This window comes from Gasterosteus aculeatus, chromosome 7 (genome assembly GCF_964276395.1).
Source record: "Gasterosteus aculeatus chromosome 7, fGasAcu3.hap1.1, whole genome shotgun sequence".
In the NCBI taxonomy this organism is placed as follows: domain Eukaryota; kingdom Metazoa; phylum Chordata; class Actinopteri; order Perciformes; family Gasterosteidae; genus Gasterosteus; species Gasterosteus aculeatus.
In genome coordinates this window covers 19040479-19065340 of record NC_135694.1, presented here as the reverse complement: position 1 = coordinate 19065340, position 24862 = coordinate 19040479, and the positions used below count along the sequence as shown (strand labels likewise).

Below are 24862 nucleotides of genomic sequence, written 5' to 3'. Positions count from 1 at the left end.
ACGAGTTGCAGGCCCGCATTATAATGCTGATGACGCCAGTGGAAGGTGCGTGCGGACGTAACGGAGACTCAGCCGACGCAATTTGGTCAGAGGGAGGAGCGAGCACGCGGGGCTGGAGGCTACGTCACTGAGCTGCGTCAAGCTGAGGAAGAGGGTGGAAGTCGCGAGGGAACCGGAAGTTGATTCGTTTGAGCTTGTTCAAATAAAACCACGTTTGTGAGTTTGTGTTGATTTCAGTGATATACCCGTTGATTGTGGATGTAGTGTTATGGGATGGCCAACGTTGTAACCCTAGAAATCGCTTCGGTTTTATTATTGAATTGTTATTTATTATTATGCGAGTCGAGTCAAGTTTTGTAGTGAAGCTTTTTTTTTCTTACCGGATATTCAGTGTTGTTGCTACAACCTCAGCTGGCAGCAAGGCAAAGAGAATTTATAACCCCCCCACCGTGTACGGAACCGAACAGGCGGACAAGACCGTCGCCGGTTTTTGTTGTCACCACCTTATCCGCACGGCGACACGGTGATGCGATGTGAGGAGCCCCGCGAGGACAGGACGGCCCCATTAAACCGGTCAACTGTGGATTTACCAGCCGCGAGGACGTGATTCGCTACAGATTTTTTTTTTAAAAGAAGAAGGAAAAACACATCAACAACCCTGCGATGCTTCTGCGTTTCCCGGTGAGTAGCCTCTCATCGCCTTCCCCTACACCGCAGCGATGGAGCCGGGCTATTATTAATCTTAGTGCGGAGCTGTCAGCTGCCTCGGCGGCGGGCTGATGTGCACACGCACGATCCGCCCGTCGGAGCTGATTTCGCGTGGCCACGTTGTTTGGGGCTCGGGGGGTAAAGGTTTAACAGACTGCATTGTGAAATCATTTTGCAGTTAGAAACTACACTCTGTCTACTTCCCACGGAAATACGTGCCGTACTACCATATGCGATAGCCAAAGCTGCACTCCGACCCCCCCTATACCCACACACACACACACGCACACACACACACACACACACACACACACACACACACACACACACACACACACACACACACACACACACACACACACAATACGCCTTAATACATGGGATGCATGCCCACTTATTGAGTAAATAAAGAATGCATGGTTGAATGAGATGCCGCGGGTGACTGTCTCGGTTCCCCCGCAGGTCCACACGTGAAACGGCTCCTGTTTAGGGAAATAACACCCCGCACTTCTGCAACTGTATACAGTAGCTTCTTTTTGTTTATGTGTCCTAACCATTCTGAGTGATTTCTTCTTTCTGTCTCAGCACACTAAACTATGCATGACACCGAGCCTGCGGGACCCGGGATTGAGGTCGCTGATCTTTAAGCATAATCCACTGTGGCAATTAACCTTTCACCGGTCCGAGATCAGTAGACAAGGTCACCCCTGGGTGCTGTTCTCTCCGTCTCCACAGCGCGCCGCATTTAAAACCTTCCAACTGGGCTTTATAGGCCGTGCAGTCAGTGTGATGGATTACCAGTGAAAAAAAAACTATGGATGCCTAGCAAATTAAGTTGGATGAGAAAGGTCTGAAACCATTAAGGACTGGCTGGTTTTACAAAATGTGCTGGTTATTCAGAGATATACATTAATAGCCATTTTATTTTTAATGGTCATTTAAACAATCTAAATCCACATCTTTAACTTCAATTAATATTCGTTATTAAAGTGTCCCCTTTGAAAACTAAACTTGTCACACATTACAGCCTTGAAAGTTGCTTGAAGAAAACGTTTCTTTGTGTTTCAATTTAAACAGTAACTGAATTATGCTGTGTGTGTTTTTTTTTATACATTTAAACTGTTCTCTTTAATTATTTACAGAGAGTTATCACCAAACTTCAGCTTATGACATTGCATGACTAAGAGAGACAAGGTGTTGGCTTTGCTCTTTCTGTCCTTCAAGCATTCCTGTGACTGTGACCTTTGGAGTTAGTCATGGGGGGGGCTTTTGCAGCGTGCATGAATATGGACGGATACATTCAAATATGTATTTTAGGAAGGAGAAATCAGTCATAGAAAGTGTGGGCCCAGTTACAACTCATTAGTAATCTGATAACTTTAAGACTTGATAGAATGTTCTGTTGTGACCATTGAACTGACAAATGGCCGCTGAGAACACAGAAAGTGACTCGGCTGCCCGGTGACGGGCCTGAACAACTCTTGCTTGCTTTGCAGGTGTCCTGATAACTGCAGCTTTCAACCCAAAGCAACGGCACTCGTTTAAACTACGACTGGGAGCAAATACTATAGGCTTCAGACTCCAGCTCGTCTAACAGGTAATGTGTACATATTATCTTTGATGAAATATTTATGCCGCGCTCCATGGGAGATATTTTGTCCTTTATTTCTGAAGTTCATTCTTCTAAGGCTTTGAAGGAGTTGAATGTCTTGTTTTTAAAACACTTATGGCCACATGAGGGATGTGGACTGAGAAACGCATCAAAAACACCAGAGAAAGATTTTGATTGTGTTGGCCTTCCATTTCACATCCAGAATATTAAGATAAAAAAGGAAGTGGCTTGTGATGCTTATCATTCTGTTGCAATCGATAACTTTGTGTGGCATGATGAAAACATGGGTGACTGCCCTGCGACTGCAAAGAGGACAAACAAAGGACAAGTCGAGGAGATGGAAGATCACTCTCCGCTAAACCAGGATAAATCAATTTGTTCCCATCCAAAGTCTATGTGTGAGGAGAAAGGCGCAGTCCGAGGGTCCCAAAATCTATTTCTTTTGTGGATGCTGAATGTAGCCTGGGACAAATAAAACCTCTTACAGCAATCAAGATGTGTGCCTAACACAACGTAAAGCAAGATGCCTGACATTTGCTAATATGCAAAAGGAATGTACTTTGTATACCGCTGAGGATTAATGGCTATAATACAACGTTCTAGTGAGCACATTATGAGCCTATATCACGATAACAACTAGGACTTAACATATTTATCCAAGGACGCCTCCTCTCTTTTATGGCATTCAAGCCAATGCAAAAAATACACGTCTACTTACATTTCGTTCATTTGGCAGTGAAACCACGATGAGAAGGGCTTCTACAGCCCCTTGACCTTAATGTGTTACAGCTTCACTATATCCAACCATTATCATCTGCCAGCTGTTAGAGGAAGCGAGTGTAGCCCGGCCCATTCTCACACACACACGCACACACACGTAGACACCTTTCACACACACAGCAGGCACCGGCAATCTGCAGACGTATTTTCTGTCAAACTTGTGTCATGGTGTCCCACCGTGGAGAGACATAGAGGCCGTCCTGGTCCCCGCTATCCGGTAAGATGCAGCCTAGTCCGGGTCAGGGAGACATAAGTACGCGTAGGCCGCAGCGGGAGAGCGCCTGGTCAGTCAGGATTAACGCTAGCTGCTACTAGCTTAGTTAGCTAAGCTAAGCTAACCCGCCGTTATAAGGCGTCCGCGCTGAAGCTAATGCTAACGCCACTCACAGCATGCTGGTGTATTAACTTTGTTCGCGGGACACGTTTCACGTCGAGTGGCCGAACCGTCGTGACTGAGACGAACAGTAACCACGGAGTTATTACGGCTTTCTTTAGAGGATTCCGCTTCTGAACGCGATGTTCCTCTTTTGCTCGAGGAGATGCCGGAGTGGCCAGCGGTGCACATGGGGCAGTTTTACTTGTTGTTGTTGTTGTTTACTTGTACTTGCTTTGGACGAATCCGTGTCCCACTGTGTAACATCTGGGCTCGTGTAGCAGCGGGGGTGTCACTGGCTCACGTACACCCCTCGGCCCAGGTGAGCTAAACTTTAAACCAGAGTTTGCAGTGACCCTGTTTTTGCTGCTTGCCAAACAGCTACAATCAAGTCCCGAGGGGGCAAACTCCACAGAGAAGACAAGTCCGCTGCCACCGGGCTGGATTATCAGACGGGGCAGTAATTATGATAAAAGGCACACTTGTTTTGCCATGGTTTATAACTGTTCCTGGACGTTAAAAGTATTTTTCTACAGCCATACTTGTATGCACATATGTTGAGATGTTGTTGTGGCATCATAGTATCCATGTAAATAAAGCCTGCCACTCTTTTCCTCAGTCGGTAACCAAGTCTGATATTTAAAAAAAAAAAAAAAAAGACTTTGATTGCTCAGATTTCCTGTACTTGCTCTGACTGAAAAAGGAGGCAAATCTATCTAACAGATGGATTAACAGTGTCTCTCATCTGTTGTATGTTAGTGCAAGTACAGAGCATCATGATAGGAGTGTCAGGTCTCTGAAGTGTATCAGAATGTTGACTTATCAGTTATGTATGTTATACATGTCCATAAATAAGTAAAGTAATGAATATGCATATCAGATTGGCTTGGAGAGATCACGTACACCCCAGGTCAGGATTGAGCTCCTATTGATTTTAGGCCTCAAACACACAGATTGATTGACACAAAACAGGATGATAGTTGATTTGTTTTGAGACTGCACAAAAATTAAAAAAATGATAATTTGATATGTTGTAAACGGTATGTACCGTATAGAAAACACTAAGAGCCTTTTGGCGGATTACACCCATACTGACATATAATTACGTCAGTAAACCATAACGGCGCGTACAGAGTAAACAACCACACGTAACGTTGTCGTTGTTGGCACGGTGAGGGATTTGAGCATTGAACCAATAAGCAATGCTTTTCAAATATTGCACCGCTTTGAAAATACACAGCCTGCAAATGTATTGTCACCTTTACTGATGAACAAGGAAAAAATCGGTTGTTAATCGCTGTCAGTTGCCAGTTTTTATCAGTATGAAAATATCCAAGTCACTTTTGGTTCTTAAATGGATTAAAGCTATTTAGGCTGCAGATATCGTCCTCACACAGGAATCTATTAAGTTGGAACAAGAGCACAATCGTTGGAGTGTGGCTCTGCATTAACGTATCCGCTGCTCAGTTGAAACCCAGAAACGACCTGCAATTCACGCCCCGCTGTTCATCCATTTTTCAGATCCCTGTTAATGGGGCCAATCAACAAAAGCGTAATCTATGTCTCTATCATCGTTTGCTAATTTCAGAACAAATGGACATGCACACGTACTGACTTGGTGCCCTCATTATGCAACAGGTACACCGATTTATGAAGTGACTGACATGGTTGGGGGCATGGCAGAGTGGTGGTCACGTTAATCTCACACTTACTCAAATATTGACACTCCTTAAAAGCACGAATTGCAAGAGTTGTCACTCCTGACATTGAGTTAATAGAATTGTAATGGATTTTGTGATCATTGTCGGTGACAGGAAAATGTGAAGAATACATACAATAAATTAACTATAATCTTGGAGCCATGAGTATTGTGTAAACCACGGCTGTCTCTGCATTCAAATTGAGAACTAAAGACGGCCCTTGGCAGGCGAGCAGGTTGCCGCAGTACTCTGGCCGCCTTATAAGTTATGTGTCTGACTCGGGAAGAGCGGTCACTGTTTATGAGCAGAGTGACCTTCATCCAGTCACCTTGGCTATTTTCATGGCTGGAAATGTCACAGACCAAGACTTCCCACTGCAGGGAGAATTAGAGAACCTGTATAGTTATATTTCAGACGTAAAAGGTTCTGTTTGAGTGAATCTAAGGTTTTTTTTGTCGGCCTCAAGAAAAACTGAACTGAAAAAAAGGCACGTACGACACAGGAAATAATCTGCCGTAGAACAAGATAAGGAACACGCTGGCCCTTTGTCATGTTAGAATGCTGATAATGTCAAATCTCGGTGCTTTTCACAAACCATGAAGAATACTGACCGTGATGGTAATTTGACTTAACCACAGTAGATTTGGCTGCTATACACCAGGGGCAGTTTAGCGTATGTTGGGCTGTAAATCATTTTAGATGCTGTTCTCTGCATAGGTACTTTTGTTTTGCAACCAGATTAGGGCAACAATCTCACTACAGCTCTTTATTCCCAGTTCTAGCCGGTATCCTTTTAGCGTTTTGCATGCCTGTTCCCTCTAATTCCTGTCTACTCTCAAACAACCCCGTATGCTTAAACTGTCAGTGATGGTTTTCACCAGGTGACATGACGGTATTTTCAAAGAGAGGAAGATTTTGTATGCCTTTTTTATTTACCACGTTGTTTATTGTTCCCCCTGTGTAGATAATAATGTCTTCCAGGGAGCGTCGGTCAGACGTCTACATAAAGGCAGAACCCAGCAGTCCAGAGGGAGGAGGGGGTGGCAGGATCAGCCCTGGCGGGGCGTCTTCGGACTCCTCCCAAAGTGGAGGTGGAGGAATCCGAGGCGACGGCGTTAAGCGGTACTCCCCGCCACTCTACACACCGGCGCTCCGTTGCCACTTCAAAGACGAGGGCGGGGACGGAGCGGAGGAGGGCTCGGCCGGAAATGGAGCGGGGCGATGCAAGTACGCCCTGAGCACGCTGCCCAAGAGGCTGTGCTTGGTGTGCGGGGATGTGGCCTCCGGGTACCACTACGGCGTGGCGTCATGCGAGGCCTGCAAAGCCTTCTTCAAGAGAACCATCCAAGGTGTGTGTTGTTGAGAAGTTACCCGCCGTCTTATCTTCTGCAAGGACTTTTACATCTGGGGAACTTCGATCATGTTAAATGTGAGGTCATTTCCGTGATACGGACCACAACGACCCTCCACCCAGGGGCGGCGCACTGAATGGAGGAGGCTGTACTGTATGCAGGCATTCTCTAAGGCATTTCCCTCCCTGCCTCCATAACTCTACATCCCAATAGCTGTGTGGGTCTTTGTGTGTGGAGGGACCACAAAGCTACTAGAATGAATAGCTTAGGAAATTATTTTCTTTGAAGTGCTTTATTTTAATTTCAACCATAAGGGCACTGCCAGTTCAAATGTCATGGTAGCCTGATTAGAACAGATATCACATTTGTATTTAATATGATCAAAATCGGTATAAAGTTTCTCATATTTTCTAAATATGTCTCATATTACTTTCTCGTCTCTTTGTGATCACACACTGTAGAACTGTTTCTCTACATGTTGTAGAGAAAACAGGGTATAACATTTAAAGACGGTAGTTTTCATTCGCATCAAATGCTTGTTCGTATTTGGATTATTTGAAATGTAAGTAGACGTGTGATGAAATCTTACGTGTCTTACTGTTGTTCCTTCATGAAGGTAACATTGAATACAGCTGTCCAGCATCGAATGAGTGCGAGATAACCAAGAGGCGCAGAAAGGCTTGTCAAGCGTGCCGCTTCACCAAGTGCCTCAAAGTAGGCATGCTGAAAGAGGGTGAGTGTCGCTGGTGTGCAGAGGTCCTGTTTCCGCTCTTTGAAATCAAGTCTTACGGGTTTTTTGAATGCGTGATATGTTAATTCCTGCGTCCCAATGCAGGAGTTCGTCTTGACAGGGTCAGAGGTGGAAGGCAGAAGTACAAAAGACGCCCAGAAGTGGAGAATGCGACATACCAGAGTGCTCCTCTCCCACTGACGAAGGAGAGTGAAAAAGGTGTTGTTTATATTCCTCTTGTCATTAGCGATTTGCTCAACAATAAGCAGCGTAGTGTAATAAAATGAGGTGAAAGGGCATTTCTTCAAACTCAGCAAAAAAAACGTCACCTTGGAGCCTCAAGAAGGCTCGATTTCAATTTGGCACAAACTTCCACTTGAACTTTGGCAGGAACTGATTTTATTATGGAGGTCAGGGGTCAAAGACACTGTGAGCTCCCTTCTGTCCCATCCTGTACACGAGTATCCCGGAAATGCCTTCAGGAAAATACTTAATTTTCAAATAAACCTCGACTTCAAGGTCAAGGATGTATTCATTTAAATTGGGTGGTCAAAGGTCAATATAAAACCAAATCAATTATTACAATTCAGCACAAATGTTTAACAAGTTAAAATGACTAAGTAAGGCTATTTTGGATTGAATCTTAACTGGTTAGAGAAGGAACACAAATATGAGGCAGTAATTCTAGTTTGTTTGTTTGTTTTTTAACTTGAGGACCATGTTTCTCTCAAACATGCGGGACATGAAACATGAGGTTCCCAGAGCATACAAGCAACATTTGAAACCGTAAGACAACGGCGCCCTCTACTGCCAAAGAAGGGATGCTGGGCCTGCCTGTACTTTGTTTCTGTGTTCTGGTGAACTAACCGGATGCTCCTGGTTCACGTACATCACGTAGTACAGTAAACACTGGTGCAGTTTTTCTGTCTAGCTGTATGTCCATAAATGTACTATGCACCTGCACATCATATTAATCCCTCGTTTTGTGTCTATTTCGGGACATAGGTTCCTCCAACATCATCGTGTCCCACCTTCTAGTGGCAGAGCCAGAGAAGTTATTTGCCATGCCGGACCCTCTGCAGCCAGACACAGCTCAGCGCACGCTCACCACCCTGTGTGACCTCGCTGACCGGGAGCTAGTTGTCATCATCGGCTGGGCTAAACACATTCCCGGTAAGAGATGCTCCGAGGGGGGAAATGATAAACCCACTGCTGGCTTTACAGGTCTCCATTTTTCTTATCTTCTGCTTCTCATCAAACCTGCCACCCGCCCAACTGCAACGACACGCATTGCAGAAAAAATAATAAATACATATATGCACACATATATATGATATATATGCATATGTATATATATGATAGTTAAATACATTTAATGGAAATTTAAAACTTCTGCTTACACTATTCTCTCTCCGTCTATTCCTCTGCAGGCTTCCTGTCGCTGTCCCTTGCAGACCAGATGTCCGTGCTGCAGTCCGTGTGGCTGGAAGTGCTGGTGCTGGGTGTAGCGTACCGCTCGCTTGGCTGTGAGGATGAAGTAGTGTTCGCAGAGGATTTTGTCCTCGATGAGGAGATGTCACGTGTTGCTGGACTGACGGAGCTAAACGGCGCAATTAGTCAACTTGCTCGCCGCTTCCGGGCGCTAAACGTGGACCGAGAGGAATTTGTCATGCTTAAAGCCATCGCACTCACTAACTCAGGTACTTACAGTACTTCACATTTGTTAAGAATACAAGGAATTACAGCCATGACAGTTTTTGTGTACCCTTATTAGCTATGTTGTTGATTTTCATGACCTGGAACTACCCCAAAAAATGTTTTTCTGCAGCCTTTTCATTTGTTCCTGGCTGAAATCAAGAGTTACTCAGTTTAAGTCAGAGGAAATTATTACATTTATAATTTTAGACTTATTAAGGTCCAGTGCTCACCGGCAAACACACTCTGATGACATGGGAAAATAGAATATTAACAACGTTTTTGAAAAAAATACAGTTAGTTTCCAGTTTATTAGGTAATTTATATCAAAAACAAATCCTAGTAATGACGGTTTTAATGTTCAAGTTCTGCTGAAACTGTTTTAGAGAGGTGCTCATTGAACTTAAGGATCATTTCGGAGGCTACAGTTCTAAAGCAATGACTGTTGCAAAATGAAAAGAGGTCAAACAGAGAAAAGACAAACCTACAGGATAGAGTAGGGCAGTTTTGTAATAGTTGATGCAAGGTCATTAGTTCCACCTTCATGTAATTTTCCCTTAGGGATTGACTCAGGATTACTGTCAACAAAAGTTGACGCAGCGTGTCCTGATTGCACCACAGACGCACTTTTTGTTTTGTAAATAAAGCCCACAGTTTGTATTTGTGGTAAGTCAATGGGCAACATGCTATCTTTCTGTGGCAAAGGCTGAGAGAATGTAAACACCCTGAATGCCTTTCCATCTGCTCCCTGCTGTTCTGCTAGACTCGGTTTACATCGAGGACACGGAGGCGGTGCAGAAGCTGCGGGACCTCCTCCACCAGGCCCTGCTGGAGCTGGAATGTCAGCGGCACCCAGATGACTCCCAGCGGGCAGGACGCCTCCTTTTAACGCTGCCTCTCCTCCGACAGACTGCTGGCCGTGCTCTTACCACCTTTTACAGCATCAAGACCCGCGGTGGCGTTCCCATGCACAAACTATTCCTGGAGATGCTGGAAGCCATGATGGACTCTCCGTAGAGCAGAGGGCAGCAGTAAATAGGATGCAGAGAGAGACCCAATGGAGATCTAGGTTTCACAAGTGGATGAGTGGTTTGTGAGAAGATTTTATTAGAGAATTCTTAATGGCGGAAATGGTCCCTTTTTCCCGTTTTCCATAGGCTCCACATGAAGAAAGGAAAATAATATGAGAGAATAAAAGGCTCATGCATTCATGTCCTGAAGTGGGAATTGGGTATTTGCAGTAAGACTTTTGTAAAAGGCTTCAAGAGTGATGACATTTAACGCGAATGCCAGAATGCTACATGGTTTCAACCATTTTCATGGTGAGTTCCATCCTGGCATTGCTTTGCAGTTCCATACTCATGTAGGTGGCCGAGAACAGACTGACACATGTGGCTTATGAACTTTTAAAAACAACACTTACTCATGGAAGTCATAACAACGTCAGGCAAAAGACCGATCGATACGCACATGGAGTGCTTGTATTTACTATAGTTTAGTGTGCCGTTGTCAGCAAACTCATAGGAACTACTCGCAATATGTTAAAGCAATATAATGAATCAATTTGTTGTCCGTCACATTTAAAATGTGGATAAAAGTGTCCGGCATCTAGTTGTGTGTGTGTGTGTGTGTGTGTGTGTATGTGTGTGTGTGCGTGTGTCCGTAGTTCTCCACTCTCAGAACCCCAAGTGCTGATTTTTGAAATTCCCACTGCTAGCAGAGAGTGCTAAAAAAACACTAGTACTTTAGGGGCAAATGGCAGAGTTGGGAACTACTGATGTACCAAGTAGGTGGAGGACTCTTTACAAAAGGTTGTGCAGTCAATTTGTAGTGAGGGAGAAGTGCATACAAAGATTGTGGTGATTCATTCGGTGCTGCACGTACGTCCTATCGGCACGCAAAAAAACTGGCTTCCTTTCTAGTGGGCGCGTGCGCTCGCGTGCAGGCGGAACCAATGAGCTATCTGAGATCAGGGAAGAACGCAACTCTTTGACAATAAAGCGCGGCTAACAGCTAAAGAAGTGGTTAAAAAAGAAATGCAACGGCCTCATCTGCTTTTTTTTATACTGTCCTCTACCAGTCGATCTAACCAGGGTTTCTGACTTCAGCAGCTGTGCTGTTCAAAAACAACTGTCTGACCTGTTCAAATCGTGGGCTCTAATACTTATCCATATGATTGATAGACGATGGACAGATTGTGCTGCATTTTCCGCAGCCGTGATGAGCGTTGCATATAAGACCTGAATGGTTTCAATGAGAGATCCCTCCTTTGTATGTGCACATCGTGTGAACTCAAACTTGCAAGTGTCCGTTGTGGACTCAGGACAACAAGAAATGCAAAATATGCAACATCTTCTTTTTGGATGTTGAAACCCTGGACAAAAAAAACCCTGAAAGTTGATCATTATAATAAGCTTCACATGCAATGCAAGGCTACAGTATCTGATCAGACAGAGTATTTAGTGGCCAAAGAGCCATTAATCGTTCAGCCATGTACAGTTTCAATTAAATAAACCGAAACATGCAATTTCTAGTGGAAGACAATAAAGCCAGCAAATATGATAGAAATTCCCCATAACAGTTATATTTGTGCAGCTTACAGTGCTCTGAAATTTGTAAAGCTTTTTCATATATTTTCCTTTCTAGGATTCAAGGGTATTTTATTTACATTGTGACACTGTTGTGGGTTTGGTATTGAAATTACGCTTTCCATTCAGGATTATATAAATACTAATTGTTTTTTTATGTAAGCAGTTGTTTTTTCTGAATCTGATTGTCATTTTAGGGATCACTTCTACCTGGCTCTATCGATTTTAGCGGCATGGTGAGGCTACAGAGGGCTCCCCCAGGTTGCAGAGAAAGCCAGACGGCCAAATAACTGTGGAGACAAATGGATCTTTCTAATTGGTCAACTGAAATTTGAGCATTGGGCTCATGAAATATTTTGGCAGCTGTGAAAAGCAGCCAAGATCATGTACTTCTTTGTTTTCACATTATATATGGCTGGTTAATCCTGCTTCTCGGCATACATGTTCCGTTTTTTTAACAAATAAATATAGATGCCACGGTCCAACTAGAGCTGTTAATATTTCTTCATATTGACTCTGCCATTTACACGCTGGAAGCTTCATTAGCGTACAATTGTGTTTTAGGTACGATGGATTTTGGAGGAAGGCAGGGCCGTTTGCAGTGTCACCGCTATAATGATAGTCATTTGTGGTTTTCTGAAATATGTGCGCATTAATATGAATGAGCAATACAATAAATTACCAAACCTCACACATTTCCTTGTATAGCCTGTGTAAATGTAACAACGCCAGTTATAATGAAGAATAGCTACTAAACGTTATATTATTTAGTTCAAATTAATGTTTGTATTTTGAAAAACTATTTAAATGATTAAATTCTATTTTTTACTCAATTTACTGTTGTTTGTTGACACCGCTTTGTTTTTGCGCGTGATATTGGCTGTGAATTTCTGTGTGTAGATTTTTTTTTTTCTTTTCATTTAGATAAAACGGTTTGATGTCCTTGTCTAAACATGTCCACATAAAAATCACTGTGAAAAAAGTGAGATCATCCACTGTCTGACGCAACGGGGAGTGGATTATTGTAGGTGCTTTGTGTTGTGTAATAAATGGACACACCACCGCCACATATCATTGGTCTCATCTCTACCTGTGTGTGTGTTCGTGGTGCGTGTTTGTGTGTATTACATTGAGGCCCATCATGGGGGGGGGGGGGGGCGCAATACTGTTTAAACTGTCAACTTCCTAATTCAACGAATTTTGACACTCTTAAACCCACGATGAGGTAGTCGCTGAAGGAACCAACATGACATACAAATACTCCAGAATAAAGTACTGCATGGATGCTAGTAGTTGACTGCATACTTGAGCGTACTGCCACTGGGAACTGTGGGTTTATTGAGACCGCATTAGCAGCGTTAACCTTTACAGCTGCATTAACCTTTCAAGTCTATTGGTGTTAGGATTGCCAAAGAGTATTGCAAAGCGCCTAAAGTCTTTACTTTTTATATATATATATATATACAGTTTTTTTTTAAATACATGATAGTCCTACAGTGATAACATGACGCAGTACAACTGACCTACCGAGTAGTAAACATTTACTTTACAAACTACAAAGTCAATATTACATTAAGATGTCCTCACACCATGTTGAAGTCAGACATTTCCTCCCATTTTTATTTTTGGATCATTTGTATTAAATATCTGTCATTCCATTCCCGTCTTAACAAAGGCTACATTAGGCACGTGCTTTCGTGCTGCCAGATGGCGCAGTAAATAAGAGATTTAGCAGGCCCCAAATCAGGGAGCTGCGTTGAGTTCTACGCAGACAAAGTCAACGTGGGACAGCAGTGGGAGTCAGAGAGACAAGCAGGCCGTACGTCTGACAGCGCAAACACAGCGCACGCTACGTCGCACGCTGCTGGAAATCTGCCGCAAGGACATTTTGCGAGCCACAATGCTTTCCGTCACGGGCACCATCGCCAGACGCAGCCGGGCCCTCCGTCTGCTACACACGTCTCCCCCTGTCAAAATGCCGATTCAGGTAGGAGCCGTCGGCGTCGAGCTGACGCTTAGCGCGTTTCGCTTCACATGGCGCAGAGAGAGCGGTCGATTCACGTCGTTGAGGAATAACTATCCGCTTCCCGTGTTAGCTCGCCGAGCTAACTGTCCTCGCGAGGGCCCCCTCTTCGTCGCCATGACGATCATACGAGCGGTTGACTATGTTGGTTTCTGGCCGATACCCTCGGCTTGGTGACGTCACTGTGACCGGCAACTGCTGGTCAATTGAACGTTGCACCACGCAAGCTGTAAATAACTGGTCCAAAGGCCCGTCTATGCGTTACGTTAGTCGGTAGGATAAACGTAGTTTGTTCCTTATAGTGGCGTCAGTAACTGTGACACTATGTGAGAGCGTACGTTACGTATTATTTTTATTCCCAAAGTAGCTTATTTTTGGAAGTAAACTTACATCTATGGCGTGCCTGACCTTCTCACGTGAAAATATTGCGATCATACCAATGGTCAATGATCTTTTTTTAAATCATTGACTATATATATATATATATATATATATATATATATATTTTACAACATGCATGTATTAGATGTGGCTGAAAGTGTCACGTCGTAGACGCTCAGTATTCGGGTTAAATTTAGAATAGGTATTCGGCCATTTTAACCGAACGCATGCATTTATAATTCTTGTGATTTGTCGCCCTCCAGTGGCATTAAGTGTGCGGTTATTACAGCTCAAACGTCTGTCCTCTTCAGATTATTTAGTCTTCGTCATTTGCTAAACCACTATGTTCATATCTTTCTTTATATTTGTGTAACTTTGTTAAGGTGACCAAAGAATGCGGCTCTACTTTGATGCATTGCTGTGTTCTTAATCCCGGACAGGTTGGTGAACAGCTCCCTGCCGTGGAGGTCCACGAGGGGGAACCAGGAAACAAGGTGTCCATGGATCAGCTCTTTAAGGGGAAGAAGGGAGTCCTCTTTGCTGTACCTGGAGCTTTTACCCCTGGTTGTTCCAAGGTTGAGACCACTATGTCATCTCTTTTTTTTTTCTTCTTTTTTTTGTTGCTGTGTCTCACTTTGCATGATCAGCTTATGTTGTATTTCTTCTTGTTGCTTTCAGACTCACCTCCCAGGTTTTGTGCAGCAGGCACAGGACTTGAAGAGCAAAGGTGTGCAGGAGGTCGCTTGCATTTCCGTCAATGATGCATTTGTCATGGCTGCCTGGGGAAAGGAGCACGGGTCAGATGGCAAGGTATGGAGTGTATTTTTTGGTGCAATGGGCAATCTCCACGACAACGTGCATCGAGTCAAATTGTGAAATAAAGCTGACCACGTATTGCCATTTTTCAGAGCATATTAAAATTCGAATAACCATAAATTCCTGTCAGTAGCAAATAAAGTAGGAATTCTAATTAGTGATGGATTTGACCAGGAGGCAATCCCAGCGATCTCTTGAATAAAAACATACTGTGCACCAGAGAGGATTTTGAAAATAGTAACTAATGGCACACAACTGAGCAGTCGGCTTACTGTAAGTGTCTTCGGCAGGTTCGAATGCTGGCTGATCCTACTGGAGCTTTTACAAAGGTAAATCTAAATATCTGGTACATATCAATTATTCTTTCCTGTGACTGTATGTACTCATTTTTTTTTCTTCCTCTCAGGCAGTTGATCTGCTACTTGACAGTGATCAGATTGTGCAGGCACTTGGGAACAAGCGATCCAAGAGGTATTCATCTTTTTGCCAATTTCAGTTTTTCAGCACCAATTGTATACAATTGTATCTGGTAATTTTATTTTGAGAGTATAATTTCTAGAATAATACTGAGATAAAACCCTAAAATGTGTTATCACTAGTGCATTATAGTCAGTGTGTGGCTTTTACTGATATATTTGAGGTCCATAGCTACAAATCCTTGTTCTTCATTCTGTCTTTCAGATATGCCATGTTGGTGGAAGATGGCGTTGTGAAGAAGATCAATGTAGAGCCGGATGGCACCGGACTGACCTGCAGCCTGGCTTCCAATGTTCTGTCTGCGCTCTAAGCTTATTTAGAGCTCAATAAACCCAACTGCAAAGACCGTACTTGTAAAAGTTGCACTAACAAAGCCCAGCCTGTTCAATCTTTCTCCTTTTCCCAAAGACGGATGCAAAAGTCACATGACATTTGTTCTTTTCTAGTTCTGTCAAACAAAACTTAGGTTTTTAATGCGCACAACTGATATGACTGGCAATCCAAAGCAACTGCGTTCCTCCTCTGTATACCAGTGAGTAAATAAAATTCAGTATGAAAGCAATAATCACGTTGTTGGTGTGCATGTATGTGCGTATCCGAAAGCTATGATCTTACCATATGAACAATATTGACAGTTGTTAAAGGCGATCCGGTATTTGCGCCGCTCCACCCAGAATTTAACATTATTAATGACCGATCTCTAAATCGCAGGAGGAGACCAAGCGAACCATTAAACATTGTATGGCAATACATGAGTACGACTATCATAGACCTGCTCTCAAATAGATGTAACCGAGGCAATCTATATATACATAGATATCTACACATCTCTATATGTGTGTTTGTGTGTGTATATGTGTGTGTGTGTGTGTGTATATATATATATATATATATATATATATATATATATATATATATATAGATGTGTGTAGTGGCTCCCCGCATCCAGTTCAAAACATTGGTACTCACATACCATGCTGTATCTGTCTCTCTCTCTCTCTCATATATATTTATATATATATATATATATATATATATATATATATATATATATATATAAATATATATGAGAGATATATATATATATATATATATATATATATATATATATATATACACCATATATATAAGATTTGGGTTCCTCACCATTGGGTAGCTACTGATCAAGCTCTTCTCCAGGCACAGTCTGTTTCTTTGCTTGTTTTTGATTACAGTTGCAAAGAAGGAAGTCTGACAAAAATATGTGAAGGCGAAAGGGTAGAAGCTGCTTGTAAGCTTTCTGTTTCAGGTCTGGGTGCTCCTGGTTCACACACAACCAAAACTATGTGTGTGTGGATGTGGCAAACTTCATCTGGAGGCCACAGTCACAGGACACTCTCATGCAATCCAGCTGTGCAGATTTCCCCCCCATCTCAGGAAAGTGGGAATGAAAATCTTGTCCCGTTATGACCAACATGACTGCTGTCCACATCCTGACTTGAGATGAAAGCAGGTAAAAATCCCCCTGTGTGGATGCTGCTGCAGGTTTTTCAGCTCTTTTCACAAAAGAAGGTGTTGACAACATCAAAATTTTTGCAGAACAGATTGCGTTGTCAGTAACAATGTATCTCACAAAAAAAAGTTGTGCATTCCCGCAGAGATCTGTGGATTCGTCCAGCTGGAGTGAGCCATTGATAAAGTCTTTAATGTCTCCACTGGTCTGCAAAACAATGGCTGGAAGGAGCAGGTCCGTAGGGAACGATTTCTTGGCTTTAGCTCTGAGCAAAGACGCTGTATGATCGACCTCCAGGGCTTTTGCCGATATAGCGGAGGCTTAGGGGGCCTACCAGCATGACAGTGATTGACAGGTGATGGCAGGTGGTGTGTGCCAGGTTGGGTCAAACCATCCCGGTTTGGGGGAGACTCTGGGGTTTTAGGATAATTAAATTGAATAACCTACTAAATATAAAATTCTGTTCATGAGCTTATGTAACAGATGTGTTTAGGGCATGGAAGAAGTCGACTCAGACACTGATCGTTCTAGCACTTATTTGGTCCTGCAGAAGACAATAAAACACAGACATTGCCTTCTGGTCTCTCTCTGCACATCAGCTCTCTGGACACATTATCTGCAACAGAGTAACACTTCTGTGAAGGAAGAATGGACCGCTACCCCAAATCTAAATTATAACTTGTCAAAAATCTGAATCATGACAAAAGGGCAAAACAACAACCCCAAGTGAACAAAATAAATTACTGAGTGACAACTGCAAAAATTCCAACATTAAAGAAAGGAAAACACATACCTGCAGGAGACAATAAAACACAGACATTGCAAATGACAAAGTGTATTTCTAACTCTGTTACACTTATATTATATTTTATTGAATATTTATGAAGTCATTATCTTTTATAGAATTTTTTTAATGGATGATCATATCAAATATATATATTTTTAAATCTTACGTACCTCGAAGGGTACGCGTGCCCCCCTTTGAGAACCAGTCCTATAACTTGTCGATCAGAAGCGCAACCCTCACACGCATCTGGTGACGTAAGAAGCGGCCGCATTGCATTGTGGTCTCCGGTGCCTGACGGAAACTGAAAGCATCCAACTTTTCAGGCAGCTACGCTATTATTCTGTCAGCACGGGGAAGCAGTTGGTAAGTTAATAATACTCAATAATACGGCCATTGGCCCCGAACATGCCGTAAACGAAAAGTAGCATCACGCGACAACAGTTAAAAGTGTTTATCAATGGCTCCTGCTTAATGCTTTTGAGGGCGCCTGAATTGTAAGCTAGCTGCAGTACTCTCTCGGGTCAAAATGCTAACTCAACGTTAATCGATAACGAGTTGAGGAACATAACCCCATTCATTAAAAAACGACTGGACCGCTAGTAAGCAGCTGCTGTGATTCGTAGTGAAGCGAACAGTAACGCGGTGTGAGCCTCGTGAACGTTAGCTCTGTGTGCTACAACAGTTAGCAATGGACTGTAGCGCGCGCGCAAATCCATAGCCGCGTACCCGCTTTGTCGCTGTAACGATGAGCGTAAACTCCTCCGGCGCGGCAGTATATTAAGTACCACGCAAACTTTTATACTTTAAGATATTTACCCCAGCGTGCAGGCTGCTCGTCTGCTTCTTTTGTCAAAACGACGTGTTCTTGTCAAATATCTAAAGCTTTAAACCTTTTGAGTCACGCCAGTTACTGAAAAATACATCGTAACGTTAATCCATAACGATCTCTGACCCCCTACAGCGCAGCCATGTCGTCGACATCCCAAAAGCATAAAGATTTTGTGGCCGAGCCCATGGGGGAGAAGCCTGTCGGGGCTCTTGCAGGCATCGGAGACGTGCTTGGCAAAAGACTGGAGGAGAAAGGTTTCGATAAGGTAATGAGATTCTTTCTTTGGCTTTTATGTAATATACAAATGTTTACAACATATCAAATGCACTGTTTACAGGGGGGGGGGCTTAAACTCAACTCTATAGTGTGTTTTATATGTATTCAGTTTTGGAAATTCATACAAAAAATAAGCAATGCAACAAGTTCTGATAGTTGGTCATATTACTTTAAGTATGACCGTCTGTAATGTAACTAAAGTAACACATCAATTTTAGTTCATGTAATATTTAAGTTATATTTTTACTGTCATATATATATTTTTTATATGAACCAGTATGTGGTTGTTAAACCCAAAGAATATGTACTGTATCATACTGGCAGTCAAGACATCAGGCAAAAAGTAATGAACAAACCATTCAGCGCTCTTTTTGGATACTCAGAGAAACTGCATTCACAGGGGAAATGTCCTCAACCTCTCTTGTCATAGAACTGTAAGGTATCTCAAGCCGCCCCCTTTCTATAAAACAATCATCTGTTTGTGCATTCATCACTATGCAGCTGGAAAGATGTATGCGTCATCACATTGACGGTTTGACAACAGGGCCGTCAATGTGGTTAATACTGTGACGGATACATTCTTGGCTTGATTCAATTTTTTTAAATTGTTTTGTTGCTTTTATTGTATTGATTTTATTGTTTCTGTCTTCACAGGCGTATGTCGTCCTTGGGCAGTTTCTAGTGCTAAAGAAAGATGAGGAGCTTTTCCGGGATTGGCTGAAGGACACTTGCAAGGCAAATGTGAAACAACAAGGTGACTGCTATGGCTGCCTTAAAGAATGGTGTGATGCCTTCTTATAAGGTATTCTGCAATGGGTTTGTACTTCTGAAGTCCAAACTGTACATTACCTCTTCTGTGACCTTTGTTCAAATCAGCTGCACCATATTTATATGAACCCACTCTTCACACAAATGGGGTTGTTGAGGTCAATTTATTTTGTACTTCTACCCAAAGCTGTTGGTGTATTTCTGAAACCCTTTGACAGATTTTACATACTTACTTTAATGGTCTATCACTAGTATGTCTGGACTGATACATGCTCAATTTCTTGAAATTGTCATTGTAAAAAAAAAAAAAAAAAAAGTTAGGTGGACCAAAACGTGACGTTCGTTCTGCCCGTCTGCCCTCCTTATTGAAGTCATTACACATCTTTGTACTAAAAGCACGGGTGAATCTAATTATAATAATAATAATGGAATGGCCATTGGCTCCATGCTCGCGATAAAATGGACAGAGTACATGTTGGCAGAACTGTGACACTAAATGTAATGCAGGACACGTGTCATTGGGGGGCGGGGGCTGCTTCTGTTCATCCTATTCAATTTTTCAGATCAGTAAAATACTGCATGTACTTTTTATTAAAGGTTGAATTTTAAATTTGTGATTCATCTATTGTCTATGTGCTGAGAATTTATTTTTCTCAAGCCAAAATGACCACGTTGTTCTACATTCAAACCTTTAGTGTCAGCTCGCGGCCTTCGTCCCCCAATTGCCTGTTTTTAAAGCCGTTGGAAAGTTAATGTAAGCTGTGTTATTTTAAATGGTTCATTGTTGCACAGTTTTCCATCACCAACGATGTTAAAAGGATTTCTCAAAGAGGTGGATGGTCTGTTTGAAGTATCTTGCAGAAGATGGAACTGTTTTATGTGACAAATACAAAACCTCCAACCTTATGCCACACTTGTCTCGGAAAATATGTAGATCTTTTTTATTTTATTACAAAAATGTTACTTGATTTTGTAAATCAAGTAGTAGCATGGACTTGATGGGAAAGTATCTAAATAAAGATGCAGAAGCAATGACTCAAACAATGTCAAATGTGTCAGTCTATTGCAGATGAGCAGTACACGTCTAGGCTCACCATCCAATCTATGGCTTCTTCTAAACAAATGTAACTTCTGGTAGCTTTAACTGATGCAAGCTGAACATGTGGCGTGTGTTGTACAACCCACAGTTCTCATAACTGGTCTTGATATTATCATTCAGCTGTGTTTCCTAAAGATGCCTTAAGATTTGTTCAGCTGAGCTATCAGACCTGCATGTCCAGGCTGTTTATCTTCATCTCCCACAAGCAGTTTGAGGATGTCACCGGTGTGTAGCAGCAGCTTTTTGTTGAATTCTGGCTGAATGTATTTGACGGAAAAACTCTTTTTAATGCTCATCATTAAAATCTAAGACCAGTATTGAATTTGCAGATGTGTTTTTTTTCCTAACCTGTCCATCTAAATTATTCCATTTGTATCAAATAAAATCACAAATGAGAATCTTTGATAGCAGGAAGTTTTATTTCAAGACATGATGTTCCATGATCTCTTTAGCCAAAGCTCATCATTTGGTTTTTGCCTGATATTGACAAAGCATCGGTCCATTGTTTTTAAATGTTCACGATCTGGGGTTCACAAAGATTGTCATATTGAGCGTGCCATCAAACTCTGTGGATATGATGGAACAGACCTAAAGCCTAATTGCCTTCACAGTGACCGTAGATTGAGGAATAAACCCACAAGTGACTGACACCTGTGTAATTAAAAAGGAATCCCCCAGTCGAGTAAAGACGTCCGGCTGCTCTGCAGAACCTCACGTCTGATTGTTTAAAACAATGACAGACAATTTGTTAAAAGTACATTTTAACTACTCTGGTTTGTCTAAAACGAATATGACATTTCTTTAAAGGCGCAGATTTTTATGTCCTTATGCCCTGGAATGTTGTTGTTTTGTAGGGAGGAGCTGTGCAAGCGATTTATAAAATGTTGATTTAAATGAACCGATGCCCCTAAGCTGCTTACCTTTGACAGTAGCACCTATTCACACCCTCGCAACAGCATAGAAATCAGCTAAATGCTAACATTGATGATGATACTCAAATCATAAGCGGCTGTTGTCTTGAACTGTCGAAAGTGGATGAGGAATCCAAAATGTGTACACAAGAGATGGGATGTTTCTCTCAAAGACAATCTAAATGTTGGACAGAGAATGAAGACCTCTACCTGTAAGTGAAGCACATTGAAGCGTTATTACCTCGACCTGCAAGTAATCACCACGTGGAAAGTACTTCATTACCTCATACAGGCCGGTCGTTTTTTTTTTTTTTTTCCCCTCATCACTCTCACCGGATTTCAAATGCACGGACAGCTTGTTATGGCAGAACTGATCCCCCTGACTTATCAGAGCAGCAGCTGAGACATGTAGCACCAACACAATCCAAAGACCTAATGTGGGAGTTCCTCCCAGAAAGAAGAGTCACAAGCTGCAGAATCCATGAGTCTGTTTTCCTGTGACCATTAAGACACTCGATGCCCACAAGGTTTTTTTTCTTTTTTTTTTCTCCTAGTTACCTGTTATATAAATATAATGAAGATGAGCGTGAAAGGTTTTTCCAAAGAGATGAGAGCTTTTTCTTGCAATGATCCTAAGACTTCCGGTCTTATTTTTCATAATGATATCTGACTGATTTGCTTTCTGGTTTAGTTTTTTTTTTCTTCTTTTCTTTCTCCTCTCAACACCGACAGACCTCTGCAGGCAAAGAATTTAGTTCGAGACGCTTTGTAGTTGATCATGTGTTCTGTACATCGGCAGCTTTTATGCAAGGTTACTATGGTACATCGATGTCTTATTCTGATCAGTACATGTACACACTGTGCATACATGTACATACATGTACAGCTGTACTATCAATCACAACAATCCCTGATTGGTCTCAAAGGAGAGCGCAGAAGAATTTCTTCTCCCTGAAAGGGTTCTCTGAGGTGGGCACGGGGCTGATGAGCGGGTCGTCACGGGAGTGCGTGTCGCAGTACGCCATCAGGTCGGCCGCTGCCTTTGACACCTGCAGATGAGGAAGATCACATTTAGGGAGGATGAACATCAGTACATTCCATATTCCCGTTTTCATGTGATTTAATTATTCTCTCAATCTGGATTTATATTTCTTATGAAGTGAAAGGTTTCCACCTTAGTCTTAAATATTGTGTGTTCAGAAAATATTTTTTGTCAATGCATTATGTTCCCAAGATGTTTCTTTAACCTTTTTCCTCTTTTTGTGGAATGTGCCGCATGTTCAACTGTTCATTTAACTGCAATTATCAAACACACTTTATTCAGGGTGATACAGATGTAGCAAAGTTTATAACAAAGATCTGTTTTAAAACCTGTCTGTTTGACCCTCATGAGGATCCCTGGTGAATTGTCTCATTTCCTTATTTCATTTACATTTTGTAAGCCTCCGTCTTGTTTCAGTGTCTTTTATTGGCAGCTGAGATTGGGCTGAAGAAGATTAAACAAGTCAAAAGCTAGAATGAATCGTTTCAAATGTTTATTCCACCGAAGCTGCAATGATGTCTGGACATTTGAAAATGCAAATGACTATACTGACAATAGGACTAACAGGATGAGCAGTTAAATATTGATTTATTTGAAGATACAAAGTTATGGCGGTAAAGCAACAACAGGCGTAATTGAGCAACGGAATGATACAGAATCCGTAACAGTATTGAGTTGTAAATATGGGCATCAGTACACAACTGATTGGATTTGAGGGGTCGTCGTGGCGCAGAGGGTAGAGAGCGTGTGCTGGGAAGCAATGTAAGTCGCTTTGGATAAAAGCGTCAGCTAAATTACCTGTAATGTAATTTGAATTTGAGCAGTTTTTAGAAAATATATATTTATTTTTTTCTCTGAATTTGACAGTAAATTAAATTTTTTTAACAGTTCCACTTGGAAAGCTGTGCTGGCTCTGGCAAAGTCTTGGAGTAAAGTGAAGAAAGTATATTTTGGAAAATGTGCTAAACATGATATTATAATTATTTTGTATGTTTAATATGTTGAGTTTTTTTTAAAGAGGAAAGAAACCTCTGCAAGGGGTTTTTAATGCCATTAGGAACACGACAGAAGATGGTAACCTTTATAAACTCCAAGTCCATCCCAGTTTTATCTTTCACATCAGGATCCAAGGTGTTTTCTTACCTTTATCCTGCAAAAACTAGCTTCTATCTTCAGTTGCTCCACCAGCTTCCTGGCTTGGCCGACACTCATGGCGCTGTTCACTGGGGTGTCTCCTTTCATCCTGGCCACAAAGACACAAACATTTAAGTCCTCGTGGATGGAAATACTCTTTGTAAACCCTTACATTTGTTTCTTAAAGTGTTTTATGAAATAGTTCCCCTGTAGACCTGCTTCTCGGCGAATGGTGCATTCATATACCCTAGTACCCTTTGAATAGGTCTATTTCTAAATAGCGACATTTGAATAAATCATGTTTACAGACTGCAATTAGTTGTGGTCCAAACTATTATTTCCTATTGATTGCAAAGTTTGCTTTTCAGTGTGGATCAAATTAACTAAAGTATATGTGTGAGCTAAAAGTCTAAAGACAAATACAACTTGCAATATATGTCACATGATAAAATCTATACTGATCAATTATAACATTGATTACTTATTAATATATTTAATTGCATGAAACAAGTCAGTCCCAAATAATGGAGAATAAATACTGGTCAACATTGTGTTATAAAATTGTCCCATCTAATACCTTGTGTCATCCCGTCAAATGCAAAAGAAACATAACTAGGCCGAATGGTCACCATGTTCAACAGATTCTCCCACTACAAGAGTAGCCACAAAAATATCAAATGTAGGATGAAATGAGCAGCCATATATATTCCTTAAAATTGTGAATAAATGTGCCAGAAAATGTGTCTCAGGTGAGAAAGTAATCAAGTAGGATTAATTGTCAACAGGAGGGATGGGGGGCAAAGCAGCAAAAGGAACAAATCTATTTGAACCATTCTCGACCTTTCTCCATTGTCTTTTCCCAACCATCTCCATTAACCGCCCCTTTCTCCTTACCCGTATTATAGTTATCCTCAGGTGCAATCCTCCCCCCTCTTCTCTCTCCTGTTTTCCTCTCTTTCTGCCCCTCTGTAAGCTTACGTTTGGTGGTATCGGTGTAGCCGGACCCCACCCCTCACAGACAACAGCCTGGCTGGCACCCTGCGTTATACAGTCCAGTTCACCGCAATCCATCCACAATGAGCACTCGGTTTGTGGTGGATGGATAGCATCACCCCCCCTCCCCCGCAGCAGTAAGTGGTACATGCCAAACAGAGGGAGGGGGAAACCATTAGTGAGGGTTTTATCGTGAGGGTGGATTGTACCATATCTGTGCCTGGGAAATTGGGGCTGATGGATATCTCTCAGGTTTCAACTTATCACAGCGAATAGGATGATTTTGTTTTTAGGGC

General features: G+C 42.0%; 4 protein-coding genes across 7 annotated transcripts; 3 read left to right on the top strand and 1 right to left on the bottom strand.

Annotated features, from left to right (window-relative positions):
* The first annotated feature begins 150 nt into the window (after window positions 1-150).
* esrra (estrogen-related receptor alpha) lies at window positions 151-12609 on the top strand. 3 transcript variants are annotated; one of them, XM_040181936.2, is made up of 8 exons: window positions 151-681; window positions 2205-2305; window positions 6138-6522; window positions 7142-7258; window positions 7361-7474; window positions 8261-8428; window positions 8686-8955; window positions 9714-12609. In XM_040181936.2, exons 3-8 carry the CDS (start codon window positions 6144-6146, stop codon window positions 9965-9967), a joined length of 1302 nt encoding a protein of 433 aa, XP_040037870.1. In that variant the 5' UTR covers window positions 151-681; window positions 2205-2305; window positions 6138-6143; the 3' UTR covers window positions 9968-12609. The 3 variants fall into 3 exon arrangements, with proteins under 3 accessions (XP_040037870.1, XP_040037871.2, XP_040037869.2); XM_040181937.2 differs by lacking the exons at window positions 151-681; window positions 2205-2305 and adding an exon at window positions 3023-3317; XM_040181935.2 differs by lacking the exons at window positions 151-681; window positions 2205-2305 and adding an exon at window positions 3479-3795.
* Window positions 12610-12687: 78 nt separating this feature from the next.
* On the top strand, window positions 12688-15800 carry prdx5 (peroxiredoxin 5). Its single transcript, XM_040182669.2, has 6 exons — window positions 12688-13525; window positions 14383-14517; window positions 14621-14752; window positions 15049-15087; window positions 15165-15229; window positions 15440-15800. The coding sequence occupies exons 1-6, from the start codon at window positions 13439-13441 to the stop codon at window positions 15543-15545; spliced, it is 564 nt and encodes a 187-aa protein (XP_040038603.2). The 5' UTR covers window positions 12688-13438; the 3' UTR covers window positions 15546-15800.
* Window positions 15801-17748: 1948 nt separating this feature from the next.
* banf1 (barrier to autointegration nuclear assembly factor 1) lies at window positions 17749-20803 on the top strand. Its single transcript, XM_040179888.2, has 3 exons — window positions 17749-17877; window positions 18476-18608; window positions 19274-20803. The coding sequence occupies exons 2-3, from the start codon at window positions 18483-18485 to the stop codon at window positions 19418-19420; spliced, it is 273 nt and encodes a 90-aa protein (XP_040035822.1). The 5' UTR covers window positions 17749-17877; window positions 18476-18482; the 3' UTR covers window positions 19421-20803.
* Window positions 20804-20886: 83 nt separating this feature from the next.
* gng3 (guanine nucleotide binding protein (G protein), gamma 3) lies at window positions 20887-24697 on the bottom strand. 2 transcript variants are annotated; one of them, XM_040179890.2, is made up of 3 exons: window positions 24468-24697; window positions 23583-23682; window positions 20887-22446 (listed from the first exon to the last, which is right to left on the bottom strand). In XM_040179890.2, exons 2-3 carry the CDS (start codon window positions 23679-23681, stop codon window positions 22318-22320), a joined length of 228 nt encoding a protein of 75 aa, XP_040035824.1. In that variant the 5' UTR covers window position 23682; window positions 24468-24697; the 3' UTR covers window positions 20887-22317. The 2 variants fall into 2 exon arrangements, with proteins under 2 accessions (XP_040035824.1, XP_040035825.1); XM_040179891.2 differs by having other exon boundaries at window positions 24552-24666.
* Window positions 24698-24862: the final 165 nt, after the last annotated feature.